At 38.2% G+C, this 27,738-nt stretch overlaps 1 protein-coding gene across 7 annotated transcripts in view; it reads left to right on the top strand.

Annotated features, from left to right (window-relative positions):
* Positions 1-21,957, top strand: part of QKI (QKI, KH domain containing RNA binding) — a 144,986-nt gene extending 123,029 nt beyond the window's left edge. Inside the window, exons 5-8 of one of the 7 annotated variants that reach the window (XR_010662451.1) lie at positions 7,798-7,885; positions 9,194-9,493; positions 11,463-12,320; positions 16,301-21,957. Coding sequence is in view for 6 of the 7 variants with exons in the window: in XM_065931010.1 (XP_065787082.1) it covers positions 7,798-7,885; positions 9,194-9,493; positions 12,246-12,320; positions 16,301-16,317 (480 nt within the window). In the remaining variant the exon portion in view is untranslated. The other 6 variants (XM_065931010.1, XM_065931007.1, XM_065931008.1 and 3 more) reach the window with 6 other exon arrangements.
* Positions 21,958-27,738: the final 5,781 nt, after the last annotated feature.

Here is a 27,738-nt window from a genome sequence, read left to right as displayed (position 1 = left end):
GGCTGAGTGTAAGAAGTATTCCAGTGCTTTATTTACATAGTTCCTATCTTTTGTTTAATTTTGCCCTAAAGTGCAGCCAGTGAAAGAGATAACAGCTGTCTTATATACCTTATGGAGTAATTAAGAGGCTTAAGCAAGATAACAAAGGTTAAATTCTCTATAAACACTTAAAATAGAAAAGGTTACTCAAATTTCAGGGGAAATAAATCTTCAAAAAATAAACCAATTAACTTAATTATTTTTTTCTGACCAAGGAAAACTGTTAAGTGTCTCCATAATCTGAAACACAATTATAGTGCAAAAGGCGACCTGATTCGCCTTCGCTGCCTCTGCGGCTGCTGTGCCTCCGAGAGGTCAGGTGCTGCTGCGTGGCATTTGCGGAAGCTCACCTGTCTCTCCTGTCCTTGCTCTGTTTTCCTCTGGCCTTAATTAGGGTCAGAGTTCTAGTCAACTGTATGATGAAGGTATACCTTATGAAGCAGCAAAGGAGAAACGTTAAGGTGGGAATCAACCAGAATTAAGGACCTCACCATAATGGCTATGTCCAAAAATATTTAGTATTTTGAATATAAGGAAAACTGGTAGTGGTGACTTCAGGTTGCTGAAGGACCATGTGGCTTTCTGCATCTGCTCTCATTGAGGTCATTAGACTGTGGTTGATGACTCAGAAATAGGATGAATAGCTCCTAGTAAAAAATGGGTTACTTGAAAGAATTCCTGTAGATGATTAAAACTGAGTGGCAGATTTTGTCACTGTACCATTGTGTGTATTCTAGGCCGCCTGTAGTCGTCATCGGATCGTCACAGTGAGTTGTGATCCTTGCCCACACTTGTTCACCTGGACTCCGTTATACTCCCGTGTCAGCCTCTGTCTCAGTGTAGTGCTCCCCACTTCTTCTGTATACCTCTCACAGCAAGCAGATTTCCAGATCACTGTTTTCAGGTTCCCGCTCTTCACCTTCTGCTATAGAATAAGGCTCTCTTAAGTTCACAGTTTGTAGCCATCTTTTCTTCTACAGCACCAAACATATAGTTTGATAAAGTCCACCTAAAATACAGTTAACCTTCGAGTTTTGGGTTTTTTTTTTTCTGTAAGGTGGGGATCTACTGATACTAGTATGTTGCCTGAGTTGTGGATCATAGAAATCTTTCAAAAAGTTGTCATTTATGTTAAGCTTACTATAAAAAGTAATATTTCAAGTTATGTATATTTCATATAGAAAGGAATAAATGCTTTCTAATGAGATATGGCTTTTCTGAGGTTGTCAGGACTTTTAGATGAGTCTATAGCTTGTCAAAAAAAGACAATGTATTATCCCAAGACAAAAGTATTTGTTAGTCTTATGTAATAGTTTACGGAGCTTTTTGTATGTGTCTTTGTCAGTGAGGCTTTGAGTGCTTTAAGCTTTTCTGATGAAATAAAATATGCCTCATGCTCTCTCAGTGTCTTACTTTGCTTTATCAAGTGGTTGCTGCTAAACCAGGGATTGTGCTTAAATGAGAGAATGTAATAAAGGGGAAATAGAAAAATATATGCTAGGATTTTTCCTCCCTTACTGTGTCTAACATTTTGACCCACAAATTTTTCACAGGAACAGTCTTTTTTGCCCTTACTTGGACTAAGGGCTTGCTTTGTATAAGACAATCAGGCTGTACCCAGGTAAACTCTCTTTGATATTGACTTTCTGTTACGATTTTGGAAATTTCTCTAATGTGCTTCCGTTTGTGAATGTCATTCTTTTGCTGTGTTGGACTGGCTAGCAGAGTGTCTGCATCCTAGCAGGTGCTCAGTTGCCTCTGTTAACTGAACACTGGGAAAAGGAAAGACATGGAATTAGGGAGCCTTAAAATAATCTAAAGAAATAGTTAGCAGATCATCTGCTTAAATTTTTGATACAAAATAAAGTTGGTGACATAAAAAAGGAAAGGACACTGATGTGACCATAAGTGTCAGACAGGGTAATTCAGATTCTGTGAAGTAGTGCTGGGGAGCCTCCTCTTCATCTGGAAAACAAACCACACTAGCTTTTTCAACTGAGAGAATAAAGTAATTTGTTAAATGGGTGTTGAAAACTAAAAAAAGGAGAAAGGAGATAGAGTGTAATACAGTTTTAGAAGCTCTAGGAATTGACTGTTATCCCAGGACTGGGAGATAAGAGAGAATGGTACTGTTATTACCATATTACCATCACAGAACTGGAGAAAGTTCTGTGCAGAGGCAGAATCTCTGATAGAGCACTGCCCCTTGGTTGGTACAGAAGCTCAGTAACTCACAAGAGTGCCTAACGCTGGTTGTGGCTGTGGGCTGGGGCTGCTCAGTGAGACTGTTCTAGAAGTGCTGGGGAGGAGTCCTGGAGCCTGGGTGGAGCTGCCCCCAGCGAGGTGCGAGCTGAGAATAGCTGGCACGGGAGGGGCGCCCCTTCTGCCTGCAGCCAGCACTTCAGTCTCCCTTTGATGCCCCTCGGGGTGTCTCAGTTGTGAGCATCTAACTCACCAGCTGGCCTGGGAGACACAGGACTGTGTAGAGTCCTAGACCCAGCCTTTGGAAGCATATAGCAGCTCAGCTTGAAATTTAATAGTTCTGTATCATCTTGGAGAAAAATACTCTGAAAATGGAGTGGGAGGTAATTTTTCTACTAGCTCTTTATATGCTAAGTTAAAAAGTAGATCTCAGATTTGTATTCGCTGTCTTCTTGATATCTCCACTGGGGTGTTTAAGAATTTCAAGCTTCGTATTTCCAAACAGAACTTTTGATTCCATATCCCTTCGCCTTTAAACCTAAATGTCATTCTTTAATGTCTGTCTCCTTTTCCCTCACCCACTCTATCCAGTCAGTCATCAAGTCCTGTCGATTTAACTAACTTTTCTATCAGTGTTGTTACCTCCCCCCACCCCCACCCACCCAGTTCCTCTGTCACCTGGGCTGGGTTAAAGCTGATGGCTCGGTCTCTCTAATCATACTTGAGCCCCAAACAGTCCATGACAGGCACTGTTACGTCACAACCCTGTGTAAAGCCCTCTATTTAAATTTAAGTTGGTCAGGTTCTTTGTCAGACTTTTAGCTGACAGGAGCAGATGCAGGTAATGATTGGTATTAATTCTTCATAACTTTGTCACTCGTTCTCTTTATTACTTGTTCAGTCTTATTCTACAAGTGAATTAAGTTATGTACTTTTTATTTAATGCTTGGAAAACCTTTTCTACTCATTATTTCAAGTTTATAGAAAAATAATCAATTTTCTAAAATGTATTGAGAAGGTTCATTTTTGTGAGGCATTGCAGGCTAAAAGAAGACTGGTTTACTGGCTGTTCGTTGATTCATAGCTACAAGTCATGAAATTTCCTAAAAAAAAAAGAAAAAATACAAGAGATACCTTCTTCCTTGTGGCTGTATGTGATTGATCACCCCAAAAGGAGTAGCATGAATTTAGAAGTGTTTGGAAAAGGCCAGTGATCTGCCTGGGCTGTAAGAAGAGGCATACGCAGCATGCTTCTAGACCAGGTCTCAGCTCACTTAGAGGCAGAAACGCACAGAGGATACTCTCGCAGAGAGTGGACAGATGATTTCAACCAGTGCAAAACATTTGCACATAGGGCTGCTTTTAGAAGTGACTCAGCGCCTTGAGTGCTAAGCTAGAAAGTTTGGGCTTCTATTACAGGCAGTAGTTCAAATTATTGTGCTAGTTGACATTTTAATTAGTTGGAAATATTCACATATTTGTTTTAGCTCTCTGTTATAATTAATTACATTGCATTCATTTTTCTATGTGAATTCTTTGATGAATTCAAAAGATACTTCCACTTGAAGTCACCATAAATTACATTGCAGAAGGTACAATGAGGACTTTGGATCAGGTACTTCGGTGAAAGCCAGTTTTGCATTGTGACATTTGGTAAGCTACCTAACTTTTCTGAGCTTTGGGGATAGTGAAACACCAGTGCCATAGATCTGTTATGAAACATAAATGCTTAGATGATGAGATTTAATATCTAATTCTAATAAGGTAGAACAGTGTATAAATTGTTCTACTTTAAAATGTTACTCTGATCTAATATTAACCATGAACTATTTCTAGCACTTTAACATAGCTGTTATATATAGCTGATAACATAGCTGTATGTTAAGTAATATATACATAAGTTATATATATTTGTATAGACCCATAATTTGTCATCCTTAATTGCAGAACCCAAAAAGTTCAGAGAGTGTGTTTATAGTCTGTTTTTATCCTACTGAGTTCAAGTAATCTTTATATAATGTTTTCCATGCAAAATACATTTATCCCATGACCCAGCAATTCCACTTCTAGGTAATTATCCAAGAGAATTGAAAGCATAGGTTTACCCAAAAAAGGCCTTGTACAAGAATTTTCATTGCAGCTTTATTCACAGTACTCCAAAACTAGAGCACCCAAGTATCCAGTCATGTCTTGAGACCCAGAGCATCATGTTCTGTGAGTGCAGAGTATATGGGAGTGCTAAGGATGCAGGAGAGGCTGCTTTCTGGACTGTTCTGCCAGGAGATGTGGGGGGAGCGTGCCCCACGTGAGGCGATGCAGTGTGTATCGTAATTTGTCACTTGTGTCAGTGCCCTCAGCGGCTGTGTCACCGTGGTCCACGTGGCCGACACCAGCGGGTGAAGGCGGCGCTGCACTGGTTTTCATTCTCTGCTGATGTCACTGGACTGATTGTTTTGTTTCCTACACCCTGCAGACGTGCATGCACACACCTGTATATGCATGCCCTACACATGCACACATGTGCGCATCTTCCATCATCTTTTCCTTTGTCTTTCTCCCAAGTTTGACATTGCATCACCAGCTAATGAGTATGGTTATATTGTTACCCAAAAGAAACTGTTCAGTGAAAACATGTGTTCAAGCACCTCTTCTTTGTACAGTGCTGTGTATGAGGCATTGTAATTCATCATTTCTTTCATCTTTGTTTCTGCTTAATTTTTGGACATTTTCAAATACGTACCACTTTTTCACTGTGGAAGATGACTGAAGGTATACTTACTATCTTTCTATTTAAATAAGGTATAGTTTATATACTTCTTTTAGTATTCTTTTCCTGTTGTTCAGTCACTCAGTTACGTCCTACTCTATGCGACCCCATGGACACACCAGGCCTCCCTGTTCATCACCAACTCCTGGAGCTTGCTCATACTCATGTCCATTGAGTCATGTCCCTCCAACCATCTCATCCTTGTCACCCCCTTCTCCTGCCCTCAATCTTTCCCAGCATCAGGTTCTTTTCCAATGAGTTGGCTGTTCGCATCAGGTTCTAAAGTATTGGAACTTCAGCTTCAGCATCACTCCATGCATTGAATATTCAGGGTTTATTCCGTTTAGGATAGACTGGTTTGATCTCCTTGATGTCCAGGGGACTCTGAGCAGTCTCCTCCAGCACCACAGTTTGAAAGCATCAGTTCTTTGACACTCACCCTTCTTTATGGTCCAACTCTCATATCTGTACATGCCTACTGGAAAAATCATAGCTTTGGCTGTATAGACCTTTGTCGGCAAAGTGGTCTCTGCTTTTGAATACACTGTCTAGATTTGTCATAACTTTTCTTCCAAGGAGCATGTGTCTTTTAATTAGGTTTAAATTGGAAACAACTTAAGTTTTAATTTTCAGTATTACTAGCTTTCAGTGGACAAGTTAAAGGAGTTTTATCATAGTATATTTCTAATTCTTCTCTTCCAGTGATAATGCTTACTTATTTTTCTTTGCAAGTAATTGTTGTATCTTTCAAGTAAATCATATTATTTACTTTTTTTTTTCACCTGTGCACATTCATAGGCATCAGGAATAGTAGTTCCACAGAGTGCGAGTATCTCCTTCACTTTCTGTGACTGCACGTAGGCTTCTGGAAAGTCAGCAGTGGCATGCTGAGTGTGGTCTTCATGGCGTTTTCACTCATCTTAAGGAACTTGTTTTGTAGTTTGTTAAAAGCCCACTCAGCAGTTCTTCTTATTACAAATTATGGTACCCTATTTGCTGTTACAGTGCCAGGGACAGAGTTTTGTATAACAGGAAAGGGCTGAGAAGTTTGTTAACTGCTCCTTTCTTGAATCAAGAAGGACCAACGTTTCATCAGAAAAATGTGTCGTTGGGTTTCTTTCCTTTTAAAATGTTAAGTCCTGGCAGTACAATGTGTAAAATATCTGAGCAGCACATAGTTCCATTTCTACCACTTCTTCATGGGTGAACCTCCTTTTTCTGTGGCTTAAGTTTATTCTGTAGGATTTAAACATTTGAGATTTCTAAATAAAGTTAAAGATATCTCATAGTGATCATTTAAAAATAACTCCTAGCAAATGACTTGGGGAGATGAGGTGGATAAGGAAGATAGGCAGTGATAAATGAGAACTATTTTGTACTCGGGGAACTTGCTCGTTTCTTGGTAGTTGTGGTATACAACAACTTTAACTCAAAGCAGAAACATATGCTGTAGGGATGACCCTCTGAGAAGGTAGCATTTAGGTTGAAGTCTGCAAGGATAAAGTAGGATTTGGGAAGAGGGATGGGTGGTAATGTGGAGTGCAGAGAAGCATTCACGATGGAGGCAATAGGAGGAGGCACAGAGATGAATAACAGGCAGTGATGTGGTTTGGTTTATGCCATAAGATAACAAATAGTGGGAGATTCATTGATTTAACTTGAGAAGATTTTTGGGATCAGACCATAAATAGCTTAAATGTATTATTATTATTTTTTTTTAGCTAGTAAGAGACTACAAGGTTCTTAAGACATGAGCCTGTCAAGAAACATTACAATGGAAGTTGTGATTTGGGCAGGTAACTGGCCATTGTGCATAGATCGATTGGAGAACAGATACTCTTAACACATTATGGTAGTTTTGGTAATAAACCAGTAATGCTGAGAGCAAGAGTGATAGCAGTAAATGAGGAGGGTGGGGCAAGTCCATGGTTGAGGAAATGGCCTAACAGTTTGATGTCAGAGACATCCCTGGTTTTTTGCCTGGTGTATACTTATTAATATTAATATTTTAGTAATGCTCCTTTTCACTGTGAAGTTTTTCATGACTCGGACAAGGTATCAGATGATCTTAAAGACTCATGTGCTTTAGAATTGATAGCATTTGCTAATTGAGGGGAGAAAGGGATTTTGGGATAAGAAACCAGAATGTAGACCAGATTTTTAGAAATTCTTATGTTTATGATTTTGTTAAATTTTCCTCTTTTGGAAAAGTAAGCAAAATTTCCTTACCTGAATACCACAGTTGAATCTTACATGTTTAAAATCTCAGTTTGTTTTCGTTTTTTGTCTTTTAATGAAGACTTAAACGTAGAGACTATGCTATATTTAATTTACCTAACATTTTCATTAATCCCATTTAAAAATAAAGGTTTTTAAGAGATTGTTAATTCATCAGTGTAGCTTACATAAGAAGTGTCCAAATAGAAACATATAGCTGGTGGCAGTTGAGAGTGTCTTGTGTGTTAATATCCCATTACTGAATGGGCTTTAGCATGTAGCACCTTTTGTTCCCCCTGGAGAAGGAAATGGCAACCCACTCCAGCTTTCTTGCCTGGAGAATCCCATGGACAGAGGAGCCTGGCAGGCTACAGTCCTTGGGGTAGCAAAGAGTCGGACGTGACTGAGTGACTGAGCGCTTACTCACTCACTGTTTCCCGGATGTTTGTTTCCTGATTGAAACCAGTGGCTGTAATCACATGATACCTATTTTATGGTTTTTGCATAGATAATGGCTGTAATGGATATGGACCGTTTCAGGCGCTTAGTGCTCTTGTCTTTTCCATGTATAGGCAGAGGGAGAAGACAGCCTGAAGAAGATGCAGCTGATGGAGCTTGCGATTCTCAACGGCACCTACAGAGATGCCAACATTAAATCACGTAAGACCAGAGCTTACAGCTGTCTCAGCTGTTTTGTCCGCAAACCCCCTCTCCTTTTGGCAGCACAGTACATGAACAGTTAAAGTGAAGAGTTGAAATAATTGTCACTTGATATGGGCCTCACTGTTCCATTTCTACTGTTTTCAAGAATGAGGGCACTCCCTTGATTTTATTTTATGCCAGCATGTCTAAGCTTTGAGTTTATAAGCTTTTGTTTTATTCTTTTGATGAAATTTTAGCTTCTGAATTCAAGAGTTTCAAAAAGTTTTTTGTTAACTACAGATTTAAGACTTCTAGTTTATTTTGTTATCTTTATGCAAAGAAGTTTTTTCTAAAAACTAAAAGCTAGTTTGGAATATACATGAATGCAGTGATTCTTCTGTTGAATTCTGTTCTTTCACCTCACTTGCACGTTTTTCCTCCGATATTTTTCCTGTATTGATTTCATACGTGAGTTCACAGAGAGCAGTAGATGGCATTGCTTTTAATGCTGTTTTCCTCTTGATGTGTATTGCACATGCTTTCATAAACTGTAAGAGGATTGCTTTTTCATATTTAAAATGAAATAATGTGAAATTTATATTTTGAGACAATCTAAGTTTTATTCATCATTCATATGAACATAATATCATTTAAATTACAGGTATAGAATTGTAAAGACGTAGCCAGCTTTCCAAAATATAGACACCGTAGTGTGTTTAGAGTGGTTGCTTTTAATTTACTCATGAAAATGAGTATATCATTAATAGTCATGTGTTTAGGAATGTGACTTTTTTTGTATTTTCTATGAAAAAGTTAATCACTAAAATGTAGGAAATTAGTAACTTGGTTATTTGGCTAAGTTAATGCAATGAAAATTATTCTTTCCTTCATTTGAAACTGAAGCTACTCTTTAGAAATATACTAAAGCTGTATTTCTGTGGACTCCAATTACAGAGTATTTTTAACATCTTTTAATGCAAGTGTTCTCTTGTGCTTCTGCATGCACCTTTAGTCTCATGAGATCTTAAAAATATAGACATACCAAATATATTAAGTAAATGTAACCTATTTTAATGGTCTCATTCTTTTTTCCCCCCAGTGGCTTTTTAAATTTTGCACATTTATTCTTAATCACATTGGGAAAGGGGAAGCTGTTTTGCATTTGATTGGTGTGCTTTGGCATTTTTGTGTGATCAGCGCATGTACTAATGATTTCCTTTTATTTTTCTTCTTTTCTGCTTTTTCCTTTTTCCTCCTCCCCTCTCATTTTCCGTGTTTTACACTGCTGTCTCTGCACTTCCTTCTGAATTTCTTTGCTTACTGTAGCAGCCCTTGCCTTTTCTCTTGCAGCTACAGCCCAGGCTGCTCCAAGGATTATCACTGGGCCCGCGCCCGTGCTCCCACCAGCCGCCCTGCGCACTCCGACGCCGGCTGGCCCTACCATAATGCCTTTGATCAGACAGATACAGACCGCTGTCATGCCAAACGGAACTCCTCACCCTACTGCTGCAATAGTTCCTCCAGGGCCCGAGGCTGGGTTAATCTACACACCCTACGAATACCCCTACACGTTGGCACCAGCTACATCAATCCTTGAGTATCCTATTGAACCTAGTGGTGTATTAGGTAAGTTGTATGGTTAACAGCATTTTTCTTCATCACTTTTGCTACCCCAGACTTTGAAATGATATATCCATTTTAGAGAGGCAAGACAAGCTTCCACTGGAAAGACTGAAAACTAAATTTTATTTCAGCCTCTTATAAGGGTTCCCCCTTTGAATAATTGTACCTGAAATTTATTCAGATGCACTTTGGTGACTGACGGTCACTTTGGTTGGGTAAATTTGCAATGAACATTTTAAACAGAAAATACTTTTCACTTTTGACATCACCGAGGTCATTCTGAGTGTTAGATCCCACCCATAGGTCTACCCCTTCATCAGCTCCACCACCCGGAGTTTTTAGATTGCTTTTGTGTCGGAAATTTATTTGTTGGCTACATTTTCAATTTTTGTGTGAAAGTCTTTTGAGACATTTTAACCTGATGTGTGTTTTCTGATATTTGTGGTCACTTAAAATATAAAAGGGACCAGATAAATAGTTGCATTCTTCAGATTTCTTCAATTTTTCTCTTTTGAAGTCCTAGTTAACATTAAAGATAAGAGACGTTCTTAGTTTCAGTAGTACAGTATGGAATTGATAAGTAATACCAAGTCTCACTGAATTAGAATCACAATTGAGGCAAAAATTAAGATCATGCTGTAAACTCTCAGTTTTACATAAACAAAAAGTGGTGTGCTTGAAAAAGACATTACTGACGCCTTTTTTTTATAGAGTGGATTGAAATGCCAGTCATGCCTGATATTTCAGCCCATTGACTGCTGGATGAAGGACTAGAGCAGCAGCTGTTCTAACACGACCAGTCAATGTGGACACACTGTTTCCGCGCTGCCCCTTTGTTTTACCAGACAGAATTTAAGTTCTTTTTTCTTGAATTGTACATGACTTTGGTGCTGCGTGCATGCTGTTGACTTTTAGGACTTTGATCTTTTAAAGTTATTTTTTCCCCAGCATTAATATTGATTTATAAAAATTTGAAAGTTTTTAATGAACCTGGACACTAAGATTGAAACTTGAAAATTCATTGTTCAATTAAAAAAAAGCCACAGTGCTCTGTATGTTATCTGTGTGTGTGCATGCACTCAGGTGCATTTTGTTTCATGAGCAAATACATTTTATTGTACATGTTTTCCGTTTATCTCTAAATCATTGTAAAAAGTATTATAGGTCAGAATCATACAATAGAACTGTTTCTGAGAGGCTTGTTTCTGTTGCACATTTCTTGAAGCATTTTTAAAATAACATGTAACCTGTAACCTGTTTACGTTTTCCTTTCTGTTAACGCTCTGTCCTGTGGCCCCACGCCTGCTCCTTTCCCCAGAGCTCCTCTCTGCTGCACGCACAGCGTCTGTTCGAGGAGTTTGACTGGTGCTTCCCGCAGGGCTGGTGCTCTGAGCCACCAGCTGCTGTTCCAGCACTCTCAATGCAAGATCTCACTGATTTTGCCTCATCGAATTACACTTATATAAGACTAGTTTTTCCAAAATGAAAAAGGGGTGATGGACCAGTTTACTACTTAGAAACAGCAACAGGCACTGCAGTTAAATTTCCCATTTTAAAGCAATGTGCTTTTGTTGTGTTGGAAAATTTTTATTTATAATACTTAATTATTAGACTGACAAAATTGAAAGTAAAATACACAGATACCTAATTGACATTCATAAGGTGAATGATAATGAGCACTAAATGTCAGGATTCCATTATCAGTTTTATTTCTCACTTTGCCACCTCAGCAGTAAAACATGATATTGACCACTTGGAGAATTGAGAAAATGAATTTCAAGTTGCTATGTTATAATCAACTTGCACACAGATAACATGCATGCTATATATCAAATCTCACATGAGTATTTTAAAATAAGCAGTGCCCTTCAAAACAGATGCAGACATATGTGTTGGTGGTAGTGAGGAGATTGGTATTAGCCTCAAATCTTCATTGATGACTAATTTTTAATTCCCTTCCTTTTATCTTTAGGTATGGCTTTCCCAACGAAAGGCTAAGAATTCAAGAACGGTCTTAACTGAACCCTCATCAGATCTGAATTTAACAAATGCTTAGTCTCAGCAGCCTCCAGGGGGGTGGGAGGGAAGCTTAGCCTAGCAGTCAGTGACTTACTTGCACTTTTTGCACACTGATAGAAAGTAAAAGTTTGTTATTAATTGGTTTAGTCTGTAACCTTACAAAGTAACGGTGATTTATACAGGAGTGTATAGTAGTATACTGACTGCTAAGTGTACTATACTGTTTGCTTTACTAATCACCTAATTCATTGCAGTTCATACTTATTGACTCGAAGTTTAGAACCACAATCTGTAGGCTTTAAGAATTGCATTTAAACCTTCTTAAGTGATAGACTCTGGAAGTGTGGTCTTAAGGTTAGCAAATAATTGTCAGTATTAAACATGGCATTATTTAAGTAGTCCTGCTGCAAGAAAGGCACTTCAGTGAATATGTGACTAGTAAAGCCTAACTGTGTTTGGATCTAATAGAGTTCATGAAATCTGTAACTTGGGATTATAAATGAATGCATAAAATAGGTTAAGGCCAAGATGATTGAAATGAATGCAATATTAATAGATGCATATATACGCAACATATAATGGTTAAGACTACTGTGCCTTAACGTGTTTCCTAAAACAAAACTTTTGTAGTAAATGAACATTTGAAATCCATTGTGATAAACCTGCTGTTAATGTTTGTTTTCTTTTCCCTTGTGAATGTTTTCTAACTTTGTCTTGGTAATTGCAATTTAACTAGGTGCGGTGGCTACTAAAGTTCGAAGGCACGATATGCGTGTCCATCCTTACCAAAGGATTGTGACCGCAGACCGAGGTTAGTTTAGTTCTGCAGTTCTTGTTTATGAGAAGTGCGTTGGGTGTTCATAAAGTTTGCAACACCACACCTGATGGAAAAAAATCACTGCTTGCCTGCACATCATTTCTTTTCCTTTTCTAAATTAATTTGTAATAATTGAAAGATTTAAGGGTTGGGTTTTATGGATGTTTTCTTTTCCTCCCTTCATATTTTAATTTATTAAATTCTATTTTAGTATGTACAATGATTTATTTCTACTAAAATGTAAATTAGTCCATCTGGGGAGCTATTAAATTCTGATGTTGCCTTATTTATCAGGAATAATTTTTGCTAAAATTTACCTTTTAGTTGTTCTGAAATTTTGGGTTGGTTTTGCAAAAAGAACTAAGCAGATGGTGCTTTAATGAGAGAAGTAAAGAAATATATTCCTCCTGTGTCCTTTTGGAGAAAACTGAAGATTTAGTTTCCATTTTCCTTTTTAGTAAGATACTTGAACCCCACTGTATACACACAAGGATGTACATACATGTCAGGTCCTTAGCTGAAATCAAAAAGGGGCTGTGAAGATGACTTTGATGAAGTTGGATTTTTTAATAAATGAGAAAATCATTTCCCTTTTATTCTTACATTCTTGTCCCAAAATGGATCCTTTGATTTTTGTCATTTGCTGCTAAAATATATTATGTGAAGGTAAACTGTCTCTTGAAATTTTGTGGTGACGTGAATCCAGCTGTTAGAAAGTCCTTTTTGACTAACCCGTGACTGGAAAATAAGTCTTCATTTTTCTCCATTTCCACATGTATAATTTGTGTCCTATATATGCCCTTGGACCCTTCTATAAAATTATTTATGTTTATTGAGGAGTGACGGTTTTGGTTTATTGACATTGTTTTCTGAGTTTGTCATTACAAGGTAGCAATCCAAAACAAGATTTTTAAAAAGGATTTTGGGGTTTTTTTTTTTTTGGCAAACTTCTATTATGGCACATCTTTACCTACTAATTAATTTGATCAAAGTCTCTAATATTAGTGGTGGAAAGTGATGTATTTACACCTCACTCCTACATTTTCTATGAACTTGAGAAAGATTTCATCTGTCAGTTTCACATAGGTATCTTAAATACTGATGGACACAAATGCTGTCCACATCAGAATAAAATACCTTTCCAAAGACATTGATGATATTTATTTAGCATCATGCATAATTAAAGAGTCTGAAGACTTTTGACTAATGCATATATACTCACAGAGATTATTGAATAAACAGACCACCCCCCCAAGGTCAGTGGTTATCTATGAAGATAATATAAATGTAAGTACATCATGCACCACAAGCAAATAAATGACCCTTTTTGTATCAGAAAGTCTCCTAGTGAAGGAGGAAATTAAAAAAAAAAAAATCTTTTAAGTAACTTTTCAATTTAAGGAAATTGAATACTTCCACACAGGATTGGAAGTTTTTACATTGTTAATGTCTGAGACAGTTTTAAAGACTGTTTTAAAGTAGTTTTTCTTCTGTTAACCTTTCCCTGCATGCCCTTTTAAAGAGATTTCTCATAATTTTATTTTAACACAATTATTGGTCTAGTCAACACTCCAGTGCCTTGAGACAGTTGAAAATATTAGAAAGATTATACTGTATTTGAAATTGACAGCACATTCCATGAGAAGCTCTTTTGTAGTTTATGTGTTTTCATTAGTCCTATCACTGTTTTTATTCAAAATGCAATGTCAGCAAACCGAAATGCTTGTTTTTTTTTTTTTTTTTTCTTTTTTTAAAATAACAGATACTTGTATACTGCTGTTACTATCACTGTATGCACTCATTGGGTCTAAGGGAGAGGTCTGAAGTTCTTCACTTAAATTATTTTATGATACTACTGTTTTCTCTATTTTTGAGGTTTTTTTTAATGATTATTTTTTAATCTTTTGAAGGGAAGATTATAAGTATTCATTTATGCAAGGAAACTCAGCCCTTAGACATATAACCATGTAATTCTATATGAGCATTTAGAGTACTGCATGGTTGACAACCATCTAGTTCTTTACTAAAAATAACCCCCCGTTCACATATTTCAAAACTGAATATGAAGCCTATAAAAGACCAACTGACTTTTTAGTTGTGAAGAACCGTAAGTGATTTTGCACGGTTGACACACCTGTGTGTACTGGAGCAGGCCAGGACTCGGCAGAGGACATATTTCTAGGTTTACTGGTATATATAGAAACAGTAGTTTGCTTGTTGATATATTCCACACTCAAAAAGGCGTAATCAGAATTTTTCTAAATAATGATTTTACAAAAACCATCATTTACATAATTTGTATAAAAAGCTTAATACAATTTTAATCAAAATTTTAAGTAATTTCAAAAATGCTTTAAGATTCTATATTTCTGGAGTACCTATGAAGTGGTATGACTACATCATGTGAAATATTTATTTTCTTCTTTAACTTTGGAGTAGCAGTTTTTATTTTAATTAAATAAAATTCCAATTTTTTTTTTAACAAATTCAGGGAAGATTTGGTCACATTGAAGATACAGTATTTTTGTAGTATTTATAAGCTGTCCTATGTGATAGACTTTTAGAAAGCATTTTTTTTTTATATGAAGGTAAACCAGTCCATTATATAGATCATTTAAACTCTGTGAACATTACACCTACTGGGTTTTGATTTATCAAGTGGCACAGAATCTGCCTTTGCACTGAATACCTTTTCATTGACATCTCCTCTGCCTTAGTCACAGTGGCAACAGTACAGAAAATTCTCTCAAACCTCAGAATATAGTAGAAATAATTAAAGCTGTTGAATGAGTCTTAAAAATCATACTACTGTTAAGTGGACCAAGTTTGGTGAAGCAGAATGTGACAGAGGTTGATTAAGGAAGGAGCAACTCAAGGACATTGGGAACGATAACTTTTCCACTTGAGAACTACTTTGTTTTACTGTAATTTTTTTTTTAATTTTTTTGTTCTGTTTGTTATTTTGCAAAAGAAAATAGTATTTACAGGTGGCTTCTTTTAAAATATAAAATATAAAGCAGGAATGTATATGAAATGTCAGATTTTATTGTATTTGCAGAGTATTAGCTTTGAAATTGAATAAAGAAAGCTGTTTGTAGTTTTAAAATGCCTTATTGGTATCAATTAGAAATTTCTTCTATTTTTTGATGTACTTAGAGCTTTTTGAGTATAGAATTTTAAATGGCAGGATTTTACAGTGTTTACATGCAAGTGCATTTTATAAGTGTTCTATATGTGTAAAATAGTATTTCCAGCTGGAAAGCGTTGGCCTGCGCGGAAGGCCGGGCCCTTTTCTGGTTCCGTGGTGTTGCCCACACGGCTAGACTACCCTTTAGTGTTGCTTTGTATCATGAGGCCAAGAAATTCCGTGTTGTTTGTAAATAGAATAATTGAAAAAGCAATAAACATCTATTGAACAAAAGAAACTTTGGCCCAGAGTTTATGTTGAACCAGATTATTCATAGAAATTTAAATTTCTTTAGACTCATTTCTGTTAATCACTGATTATTAATAATCACATCATCATTAATAGTTGCTTTAATGCTTTTGCCTCTGAGAGAATACTAATGCTTAATAGCAGTCAGACACTGGTAGCTGCACTGACTGAGAATTCCGTACACCGAGCCTGTTCATTGATGTTGTTTCCAGTCTCCTTCATTGACTGCTACTAACTATTAGTTGTTAGTTGTATTTTATTTCTATTTTTCCTGTTAACAGTTTTTTGTTTTTTGTTTTTTTTTGTGGGAGTGGGCTCTCCTTCATTTGTTCAAATCATGATATGGAATTGTCATGATTTTTATTGTATTCTGTAGATGGTGTTAATCAGTTTGTCAGAATTAAACATGCTTTTTTTTTTTATTAGTTGTGATTAGTTTTTCATGTTGTCATTAAGCCGTCACTAGCTGAAACTAATCTCTTCTCTATCTTTTCTTTTCTTTTTTTTTTTTTTTTGTTTTTTGTTTCTAACCACCCAGCCGCCACCGGCAACTAACCTATGACCTTCTGACCTCTGAACTCTTCACCCAATGATGACCTGACCATGCCTGCCTGCTGATCAGTTAACTGGTAATCGCCTTTGCTTGCCTGTCGTCAGTGCAGCGAGCTGAGGCACTTGTCCGTTCGTCTTACCATCTAACCAAACAAAAGACAAAGAAATCGTTGTCCTCCAACTCAGCTTTCGTTTGTTTTGTTTTGTTATTTCTTTTTCTGTTTGGGTGAAAGTGGTTCTAGACCCTGCACTGAAGAGTGTAAAGCAATAAGGCCCAATCCATCCCCCAGCACTGACCACCTTTCAGTGTCCGCCCTAAGCGAACGGTGAGAAGGCCTCACTGCAGAAGGGCCAGCGACAGAGGCAGTTCCTGTGAGAGACTTCTAGGAGCCTCTCTGCATAGCGAGTCAGAGCTCTGAATGTACTGTGCTGATGCATCATGCATGAACCTTTGGTCAGGGATGTCATTGGTGAAGCGATTTCAAAAGTATTCAAAATTTGACCTGCTCTTTAGTCACTACAGTGCCCTCAAAGGGCAGAAGTCGCAGCCTTTTTTATATTGCCTGCCAAAATTTGAAGTATTAGAAGTGTGCCATGAGAGAAAAACTTAACAAGGAATTTTGGAAAGTAATGCAAAGAACAAAACTGCAACACTATTTTTTAAAAGATAAATATCTGAGTTAAAATTACTGAACCTTTATTTTACACCTCCTTTAAAAAATATATGAGAACAAGGTACATGCATTATGTGTCACATTACTGGGCAAACTGTTCAAATATTTTTTTTAAACCTCCCTGTATAGAAAAAAATCATTAAGGATGTAAAAGCCATGCTTGCCTATTTGCTGTATACATGTAATGAAATTGTAGATAAAGTGTAGTGCATTGAAACAAATGAACAAAAAAAGTAGATACTTTTACTATACAAGGGTGCTGGTGCAGAAAAAATATATATATTTTTGGAAATGTAGCATTTTATACTTTCAAGTGTTATAAAAAAAAGAAAAAGAACAAAGAAACCCTTTATTTCATTAAATGATTTTTTCTGGTGGTTGTCAAGAAACAAAAGACCAAAAGAGCCTTTTTGTCTTTCTTTTTTATTTTTTAAGTATTGGAATAAGTCTAAAGAAAAGAAAGTGCCTTATTTTCCTTCATGGTCATTTAGTCAGGTGTCTTGTAAGATCAGCTCCTCCCTCAGAATACAAGTCAATGCCTGTCACTCAGTCGCCCAGTATGTGAAAGAAGATGTGAGGGGAGACACATGAGTTGATGGTTTGAATTAAATGATTTTTGCCACATTACCTTGATATCAATTTGCCAAATCTGATACTGTGAAAAAGTTTGATAACTTTTCTAATTCCTAACAAGCAAGTTTGAAAACATCCTTTTAAAATCACAATCGAGTGCTTTTGGTAATTGGTATACGTAATGTTAGCCCAAAAGGTTCTGAAATAAACATTACGTGTGATTAGAACACCATTTCATAGACAAAATTAGAACTCTTACTTGGTGGGCGTGTTGTTGGATTTTTTTCTTATTAATCGGTGGTAATAGTATACCCAGCAGTCTTTTTCACAAGAGTGAATCTTTGATTTTCATTCTGGATAACAGTGTTTGTAAATGACCCAAATTTAAATCAGACTCATTTCTACGGAACCAGATCACTTGGGTAGTCCATCTCTGCTGGTTTCAGTGGCCTAAGCCGCCACCACACACACACACACACACGCGCGCGCGCGCACGCCCCCAGTCCCCGTTTAACTTTAAAAGGAATGAGAGAAACTAGCATCATTGGGCATAGAATACTCAACTACATGTGAGTATGAACTTGCAGTTTCTCCGGATGTTCAGTCAGTTTTGTAGCTAAAGTGAGCTATGCACAAAGCTCTGCATCGGAACTTGAGCTTGCAGATCTAACTGACCTGTAAGCGAGCATTAAATGCCCAGTACCAGATGTGGCAAATGGCAAGTGGCTGTAGGTCCCCAGCTCATCAACTCCTGCCCTCTGCATACCGTCACGGCTTCACAGTCAAAGGTCAGCAGTAAGCTCAGTAAGCACCTTCGCGGTGACCTCCGTCATCTTGTCCCCTTGGAAACCGTTTTCAGTTTATTTACTATGCAATAGACATTTGTTGTTTTGTACTCAGCTAGCTTTGGTTTAGTGTGACACTGCTTGTCTTTCTGTTACACATAGAGTTGTTTTGCTTGATTTACCATATGTGCTGTGCCATTTTGATTTTTATTTTGTTTGGTTGGTTGAATAAATTTGCGACACTCAAACACTTGAGGTGATAGTTTAAAAATGATACCAGTATTTGATCCAGTTTCATCTCAACTGTGTTATACCTGGACATTTTAGATGTTTATCAAAGGTCTTTTATGGGGAAGAAAGTAAATGTATGAAATAAATGCGTGACATTGATGAGTAATGTTGGCTCTGAACAAACGTTTGAAAACTTAGTTGATAAAATTTTGGATCAACTGAAAAAAAGCATGACTTTTGAAATCTCTGAATGCCTTGGTTCTCAGTATTATCATTCTTTATTGAATTTCTTTCTTATTAAAATATGTAGTTTTTAAGACTTTTTTTCTGACAGTATTATGTAATTTTTTAGCGCGGGTAGATGGGAGTGTCGCTTGTATGTTACCGTACGGCTGACATGTATTTTTGTCTATTCTTTATTATCTCAGTAGTTTCATGCTATGTATGTACCATAACCAACCTATTGCCTATGAGAAACATGTAAGATAATGTATTTACAGCCATTGTTACAAGTTTATAATGTATTTTTCTATCTTGTTTTATATGTATGTTATATAACATTCAAAAAGAATTTTTTTCTTGATTGAGAAAAGGATACAAAATGCAGAATCCACAATTTTGATAACTGAAAATGCCAATTGTTTTCCAGTACTTTATTACATTGGGTGTCTTGTCTTTCTTGGGCTTTTAGTTAGCTAATGAATGAATACATTAGACACTTTTGGGTTTTAGTTGGGATTTTACATAGCTTGCATTTTAATTCTTTGGTTCTTTGCTGTTTCTATTAACCCATAGCATTATTTTAATAAATGTTATAATATCAACCTACTAACTCTGGACTGTGTCTGTTTATTAACCTTTACATGTTTAATTAAAATAAACAAATAAAGACAAAAGAATGTAAAGTTGAATTACTGGACTAACCCTGAAGAAAGTGACCACAGATAACATAGCGTGACGTGTTTTTGTGTTGTTTGTCGGCTGACAGTCCCGCACACTGCTGTGAAAGCGGCTTTGGTCACTCTGGCCTTTTACCTTGGGGGGCAGGTGCCAGTAGGGACGGGAGCAAAGCAGTGTCGGTTTGGAGCGTTCTTCTAGTCTTGCCACCTGCCTTTCAACTTCCGCATTACTAATTCCACACTTTCTTATTTTTCCTTCTCCAAAATAATCACTGTCTGCTCACAGCATAAAGAGTAAAGAGATTTATCATAATGATATACCCAAGAAACCAGTTTGATTCTTTGTTGAACCATTTTTTAAATTTCTATAAGTAGATAATCTAATGGTCACATTATGAAGCAAAGCATCTGATGACGTTTTACCTTTCTTCAAATTGGTGTTTTAATTGGACATTTTTCTAGTGTAAAGTTATGAACTGTTTTGGCTAGCTGCTCCTGTTATGGAAAGCCACAGGTAGAGTGGCTCCGTGGCTCAGGCCAGCGCAGCGTCGGCCATTGATGACGACCACGGACGCAGGTCCCTTAGCACGAGGTCAGGCGGCATCGCTGAGCTTGCTCCCTCCCCCTCTTCCACAGTACAGTCAGAGTACATCAATGCAAGAAGTCGGGGGGAGGAACCGTGCACTCGGAAAGTAGTACATCTATCGTTTGCATGGGAGTTAATCTAAGGAGATGTGTGAACGTGCCTTCCTGCTTTTCTTAGCTGCGGCCTAGGTAAGCTGACCTCTGCTTACCGATTGTTTTAGCTCTTGAGGTGCATTTGTTTCACAGATAGTGGTATTTCCTTTTCTGTGAAGTGGTCCTCCTGGATGATAAAAATTCTCAGGACGAATTTTTGCATTTGCAAATAATGCCTTATTTTTGTAAATTGCTTTTTATTTATTTTAAAGTTCTAAAATTTGGGGCTGAAGTGAGTCACATGTTACAGAAGACATAACCACACCAATATGGTATTAACCAGACTGTCAAAACGTAGTCCCATAGTATGTATAAACACATGAAATATATAGAATAGCGAGAGCATCAGATTTAATCATAATTGAGGTGGTTCTTTCGATCAAACAAATACACTGCTTCTCTGATGGGATGGGGGCAATCTATTGTTAGGTAGACAGCTTTAATATGCTACTATCCATAAAAGTTCACATTGCCATACAGTTAATATATATTATTTTGTAAAACTTTGAAGATAACTTTCAAGCTGCTAGTATACAAATCATCATGGTACCATGTCACTGAGGTTGATTAAGAATTTCTATGTATTTTATTCTACATTTTCTGAAGCCTGTGAATGCAGTCTCATCTCATTGTCTGTTAAGAGAATTTTTATGTATAATTATGTTGTATTGCCACCTTTTATGTTGGAAAAGTCCCGTTTTAAAAGGCAAAAATGACAAAACCCATTTTTATACAGGCTATAATAGTATTAAACTTGTTAGAATGATAAAATGCCAGGGTCAGTTTATTGTTGACAAAGCAATTGGAAGTTAAGCTTTCACTCGAGAAGTTGGTAAAGTTATATATTTGCAGTGAAGCATTTTCCTCTGGAAAATAGAGCATGAAAGTCGATATTCACCAACACACTAGTGCACTGTGTGCGGGAGAGCCCACCTCGGGGGCGGTCAGAGCCGCCCTGTCCATAAAGCCAAGATGTGCGAATGTTCGCACAAGATAGGAGGTGGTTGAGGTTTCTCAATAAATACTGAATAAATACGAAGGGCTGTAAGTTTTTAAGTACACCAAAAGCAGACAGTAGGTGTAATTTAAATTACATTGATTTGCTCGTTACCAAATCAAGACTCTTCTTTACCAGCTACCTTTTATAAATGACAGTCTATAAAGTTACTCCAGTTTGAGGGGGAGGGGTTTGTGTGTTTGAAATAAGATGTCTGTCATGTCTTGGTAACAATTAGCAATTGTAGGGTTACCAGCAAGTGATTTTTAGTAGAATGAAATGTATTGCTAGATTATAATCCATTATTTAATAGCAAAAGTTATCCAGAGAATTAAACACCCTCAAAAGTTTCTTACTATTTAAAATGGAAAAATGATTCATTTTATAGATAATTTTACTCTTAGAGATATTCATATGGTACACACATGTGATTTTATCTGTGGTTTCTTTTAACATATTACCCAAGCTGAAATGCCTTTGCTATGAAGACACATAACAGAATTCTATGCCTCCCTGGTGCTCAATGCTGAATCAAACTGGTTCACCCAAGTGTGGTGCTCTCCTTTCTGTGTTTCTGCTGCACTAATTGCAGGGGGTTGGGAGAGAAGGAGAAGGATTAATTCACAGGAGAAGTGGTCGGTAGGTGCAGCAAATAGCACAACCTGGACTTCTCACTGCTTACAAGTTTGCTGTCCCTTCATGGCAAAAGACACCGCATTGCAGATAAAGCACAGCTCCCGGAAAAATATATATATATATATATATATATTTTTTTTTTTTGAAAATGCTATTATTGAGAAATTTTGATTACCAAATACATCGTTTATGGCTTATATTGTAGTGGTGTGTATGAAACATTTAGAACTCATGGAAATTGTCTATACAGAGAGAAGTTGAAATAGGTCTTTCCAAATCGTATGTGAATGGAGAACCACGTATGACTGTACATGACGTGCAATAAACCAACTGGAAAAAGTGCATGTGCTTCATCCTCTCAAGCCAACTGCAGCTGAAACGCTGCTCATGCCCCTCCCCAGGCCCCACAGATATGTAAATATGCTCATGTCCCATGCCCCTTCCTAAACCGCACACGTGGTAAATCCAAACCCCACACGTGTATAAATATGCCCTTTCCCCCAGAACCCACACGTGTGTAAATATGAAAATAAAAGAGTGCATGTTACAGGTTCACCTTCTACTGGTGCCTTTAACCCTATTGAGAAAAAAATAGAACAATCTGACATTCTGGAGCTCCAATTCACTTACCTAGAAGCCGATCATAACCTTACCCCTGATGTCGGTGATTAGAAAAGGAAGTCAGCCGATTTAGCTAGTGCTGCTCAGTTCAGTGTGCACCCAAAATGCTTGTTTCCAACTAAGAAATGCAGGTACAGCTGTACGCAGTATTTCCCTGACCGGGGATGGGACCCTCTGGCCCTGCACTGGACGTGCGGAGGCTTAGCCACTGGAGCGCCCAGGGAAGTCCTCGTGTATCGTTTTTAGAGGTATGAAGGAAGGCGTGCTGACCAAATTTGATCCTGTGGGCCATTTGTCAAGGATTAATGTCAATTTCTTGAGCAAGGAAGAACTGGATAAAAAGGAATAAAAACTCAGTGATCTGAAACCTTTTCTCAGAGATCTTACCTTGACATCTAAGTTTTAGGACTCCCTGCACCTTAGGTTTCCCAGTCCTCACTTATTCATGAACGTGTTGACCAGGTTTCTTTTCCCCCTTTCTGATGACTCACTAGAACCTCTGTCTCTTTGGCAGGGTTCCCTTCGCACGCTTCTGAGAGCAGCTGTCAGAGGTAGGACCCGAGCCAGGGTCCACGCCAGCTGCCCACAGGTGGCGTTTGGCCTGGCTGACGCAGAGTTGCCGTTGCTTTAGTTACCTGCCAGCTTCAGAGCCTGGATAGACGTTTTTTAAACCCTCTTCATAAAGTCACCGGCCCTTCAGAGACCAGATTACCTAGAAAACGGGCCTGCGTGCGCCTCAGATAGCCGTCAGGTGAAGCAAGAGTCCACTACCCCTTTTGAATCCCCGCTGGCTGGTCCCGCCGCCGCCCCCGCACGGCCCGGGCTCTGTGTGTGTGCAAGGGTCACGCCTGGGCTGTGGGCGGCCACACTGTCCTGGTTGAGCCTTCTCACCTCCCTGGGGCCTGTAGACGCCGGTGCTTCCCCTTCAGATTCAGAGTGGTAATTCCAACTCTACACACACCAGACTAGCTTCGCAAAGGGTGCGATTTAATACAGGCTTTCAAGTCTTCCTGCTCAAAGATCAGATGAATATGCTTTCTATTTAAAGATGGCTTTCATAATTCATCTATTTCTTAATATTTAGGGAGCAATTCCTGTCGCGTGAAGGGACGGGATGAATTTGGGTTTCCTTCCAGATGTCACTTTTTAAAAATATAATTATCTGCTACCTCTTTGTAGGCGCTCCTTTTGGTCTTGTTAGAAAGCAGTTAAGCTAATCGAACATTTAAAAAATATACCACACCTAAAAGAAAATATTAGTAAGCTCGTGTTTTTCCGGAAAAAGTACATTAAAATCAGAGTCTGCAGTTACGTACTGTTTTGTGAGGTAGGGAGAGAGTCGAGCCCACGACACAGGGGCCTGTTTTTATCTTCTCTGCAGCAGTTCCAGTTCGGGGGAGCGTCTCAAAGTGAGGATGCACAGTTTTAACTCCTGTGGTTCTGATTTCTTCGTGTATGCCCTGGTTACCTAGCTGAATACCAAGGAAAACTAGGGGGAAGTGATTACAAGTAAAATGTTAGAAGAAAATACTCGCAAGTTAATCCAGAAGTATTTTCTTACAGAACTATTTGAGTTGATACTAAAAATTCCATAATTGTTTAACTTCAAATGTCTATCAAGGTTAGGGGAGGAATAAAGTGCCTTTGCCTGTACTCAAAATCTGAATTTTAAAAACCTCTTGTCACAGTGTTCTAAGTGATTTATCCTAAAAATTAAAACAGATTTATCAGGGCAGGTGAGAAGCTGCCTTGAACACTTTCAAGTAAATTACATAAATGATGCTTCTGCCCAGTGACTTTTCACTTAGGTGAAAGGACATTGGAACTGTTCAAAAGTTAAACTTACTCTAAATTTCTCGATGGTGAGAAAATGGAAAACTTGATATTAGTGGGTGGAGCGCTGCACATGAGAAAACACCAGTGCTACGAATTCTGAGACACTAAGGTCTAAACTGGTATGCCAGGGGAGAAAACTGCATCAACAAGTCAAACGCCCCACCCTAAGCTCTACTATTTTTTAAGCACCAGTTTGTGGGGCTATTAGCAGGAACATCGGTTTTTATGTCAAAGGAAAAAAATTAAGAAACTGGGAACATATGATATCACATCTGAAAGTAGTCTGTCATCCCTCAGTGTTGGTTTCAAAATGAATTAAATCTCTCATAGCTCTCGGAGCTTATAATGAAAACAATCTGATATAGTGAGACACAGAAGAAAAAAATGCCGTTTAAGTTGTACTTCTGTGTCTTCCAGAGAACATTGCATTTTCATTGAATTCTCCATGAGTCTATGTGACAAAGATTCTGTCCTGTGCAAAGGGAAGACCACTGATGTGAAGTGTCAGTTACCTGTACTAATAAACACCAAGAAAGTCTTGTAAATACCTTGACTCCTTCGGAGGTGTTAACCCAAATTCTTCTAAATTGCTTGTTATCCTCTTCTGCTGAAGATTCTCCACCTCCACCATGCTAGAGGATTTATAGCAAAGAAAAGCTGTTGAATCGAAGTACAGATTGTATCTGAACTAAAACTAATGAGAAGTCATTGGCGGGAGGTGCAGCTTGTTTTAATTACTGAAATACACGTGTAATATTTTTATCTACAGAACTCCACATCTGAGAAAACATGCAGCGAGCTGTGGCTGGAGAGAGTGTCACTAAGGGAAATGTGGGGAAGCTCGTTCTTTTCCTTACCGCCGTCTCCCCTAAATTCAAAGAGAGGTGCTCCTTTCTTCAAGACCCCGTTGGACAGAGCTGGTGGAAAAACAGAAAAGGAAAACGTAAATTTAATCTAAATAATCCAGACCTGAAAAATGGAGTTGGGTACCACACCAACTCCCGTTTCTTAAGTGTTTCTGTTTTATCTGCGATCCCACTAGACTCAAAGGTGATGATGAGACAAGGCAGGCTGTGAGGTCTGTCTCCTCGCAGGTTCCTAGCTGAGGATTTGGGTAAGAAGGTCGAAATGAGCCACCTCTAGGAGGATCCTCTCCTGGGGGCAAGAGATGCCTCGGGTTTGGGTGCCCAGGGGGCTCTCTGCCCACTCCTTTTCACTCTTGAGTTACCACCTGTCCTCCCTATGAGTGTTTCTGAAGAGTGGGAACTCTCTGTAGAACTGCTGTAATGAAATTAAGATTCAGAAATAGCGGAGAGAGAAGTTGTCGGGCTATATGTCAGAAAGGGATTGTTGCAGTACCGAGTTGTATGCCAGTGGCTTTAACTATCGGTTAAAAGACACTGGGAAGTGTCCCGGCAGGAATCGTGTGTCTGGCTCCCTGCGTTACTCACACTGATGAATTATCACACCACCGTCAACTTCTGAGCCCTTAACTGGATCGGACACATGGTGTTTATCAGATTCAACAATCATTCAGTACATGACTCAATTAACTCAGGAACATGCAATGAATAAAATAACCATTTCTCTGTATATCAGAATGCGTTAAAACCAAAGAGCTATGCATCAAACGTGTTGCCCACAGTACGGTAAAGCCATGTAATAAGACAGAGTAATGGTTTAAAATCAAACACATCTCAACTGTTGATGTCCTTTCAAAAGTGCTCCCTTGGTGACCAGTTTGGGGGATTTTGCTCTCATTATTCTTGTTACTCATAAGCCTCAAGGATGTGGTCTGGGTAGACAGCAAAGATAGGAAGTTTCAATAGAAGACATCAGTTTGCTGCACAGGTAATTTTTAGCCTCTTTCCGCAATAAAATTTATCAAATTTTTCTACCATGCATTAGTTACGCTCTTCAAACAAAGCAGCTCTAAGAAATTGTTAACAAATTTGTGAGGCCATAAATTAAAAACCATGGGGACAAGTGTGTATTGTGTATGTTGTACATTTAATTTTGTTGGTCAGAGCAGTATAAGCTTGCTCTCCACAGGTGCACTATAGAACTTGGCCAAAAGCATCCAACTATCTAAAAACTTGGTGTACTGCAAAGCAGATTCAAAACATATAACCTGCTCCTTGGGAGTTTGTGTGCTTTGTCAAAAGGAGTTTTAAAATCGTATGTCCATTATCCAAATAAAGATTTCAATTCTGCATGTACATTATAATATACCAAGTTATTTTAGAATGTGTGTATTTTCAGAGATACTTAGTTTTATTGAGGCTGCTTCATCAGTTATTTTTTCATGGTTTCTTCCATCACAGAAAATGTCACAAATAAATAGGCATCATTTTATCTTCTCAATTTAATGCCCTGGTGATTCTGGAAAAATATTTTTCTTTGTCTTATTTTGTTCTCAGTAGACTTTACTTTTTAAAGCAGTTTTAGGTTCACAGCAAAATTGAGCAGATGGTACAGAGGTTTCCCATACATTCCCCTGCCCGTCTCATGAACAGCCTCCCCCGTTATCAACATTTTGCACCAGAGGGGGCGTTTGTTAAAACTGGTGAACTTGCAATGACATGTCATGATCACCCAAGTCCATGGATGATGCTGCAGTTTACTCAACGCTGTGCTTTCAATGAGTTTGGACAGATGGATACATCATTAAGGTATCATAGGGCTTCCCAGGGGGCTCAGTGGTAAAGAATGCGCCTGCCAATGGAGGAGACTCGGGTTCAATCCCTGGGTCAGGAAGATCCCCTGGAGAAGGAAATGGCAAGCTGCTCCAGTATTCTTGCCTGGAGAACCCCATGGACAGGGGAGCCTGGAGGACTAGAGTCCATGGGGTCACAAAGGGTCGCACACGACTTAGCGACTAAACAACAGAGTGCTTTCGCTGCCTTAGTAAGACTTCTGTGCTCCATCTACTCATCCCTGCTCTGACCACTGATTTTTTTACTGTCTCCACAGTTGTGCCTTTTCCAGAATGCCTTGTAGTTGGAATCATACAGTACGTAGCCTTTTCAGACTGGCTGCTTTCACTTAGCGATGTGCATTTAGTCCCTCCATGTCTTCATGACTTGATGGCTTGTTTCTTTTTAGTGCCAAATAGCATTCCACTGTCTGAATGGGCCATAGTTTATACATTAGGTTACTGAAGGACATCTTGGTTGCTTCCGTGTTTTGGCAGTTAGGATATTGCTATCAATACGCGTGTGCAGGTTTTTGTGTGGCCCCGGTTCTTTTCGATAAATACCAAGGAGCACCATTACTGGGTGATATGGTAAGAGGACGTTGAGTTTTGTAATAAATCTCCAAACTGTCTTCCAAAGTAGCTGTATCCTTTTGCATTCAGAATTTGACTGGAGGTTGCTGATTAAGGAGGTTAATATATAGATACATGAAAGTGAAATTTGCTCAGTTGTATCCGA

Source organism: Muntiacus reevesi, chromosome 3 (assembly GCF_963930625.1).
Source record: "Muntiacus reevesi chromosome 3, mMunRee1.1, whole genome shotgun sequence".
NCBI lineage: Eukaryota > Metazoa > Chordata > Mammalia > Artiodactyla > Cervidae > Muntiacus > Muntiacus reevesi.
This window is presented reverse-complemented; position numbering and strand designations above follow the sequence as displayed.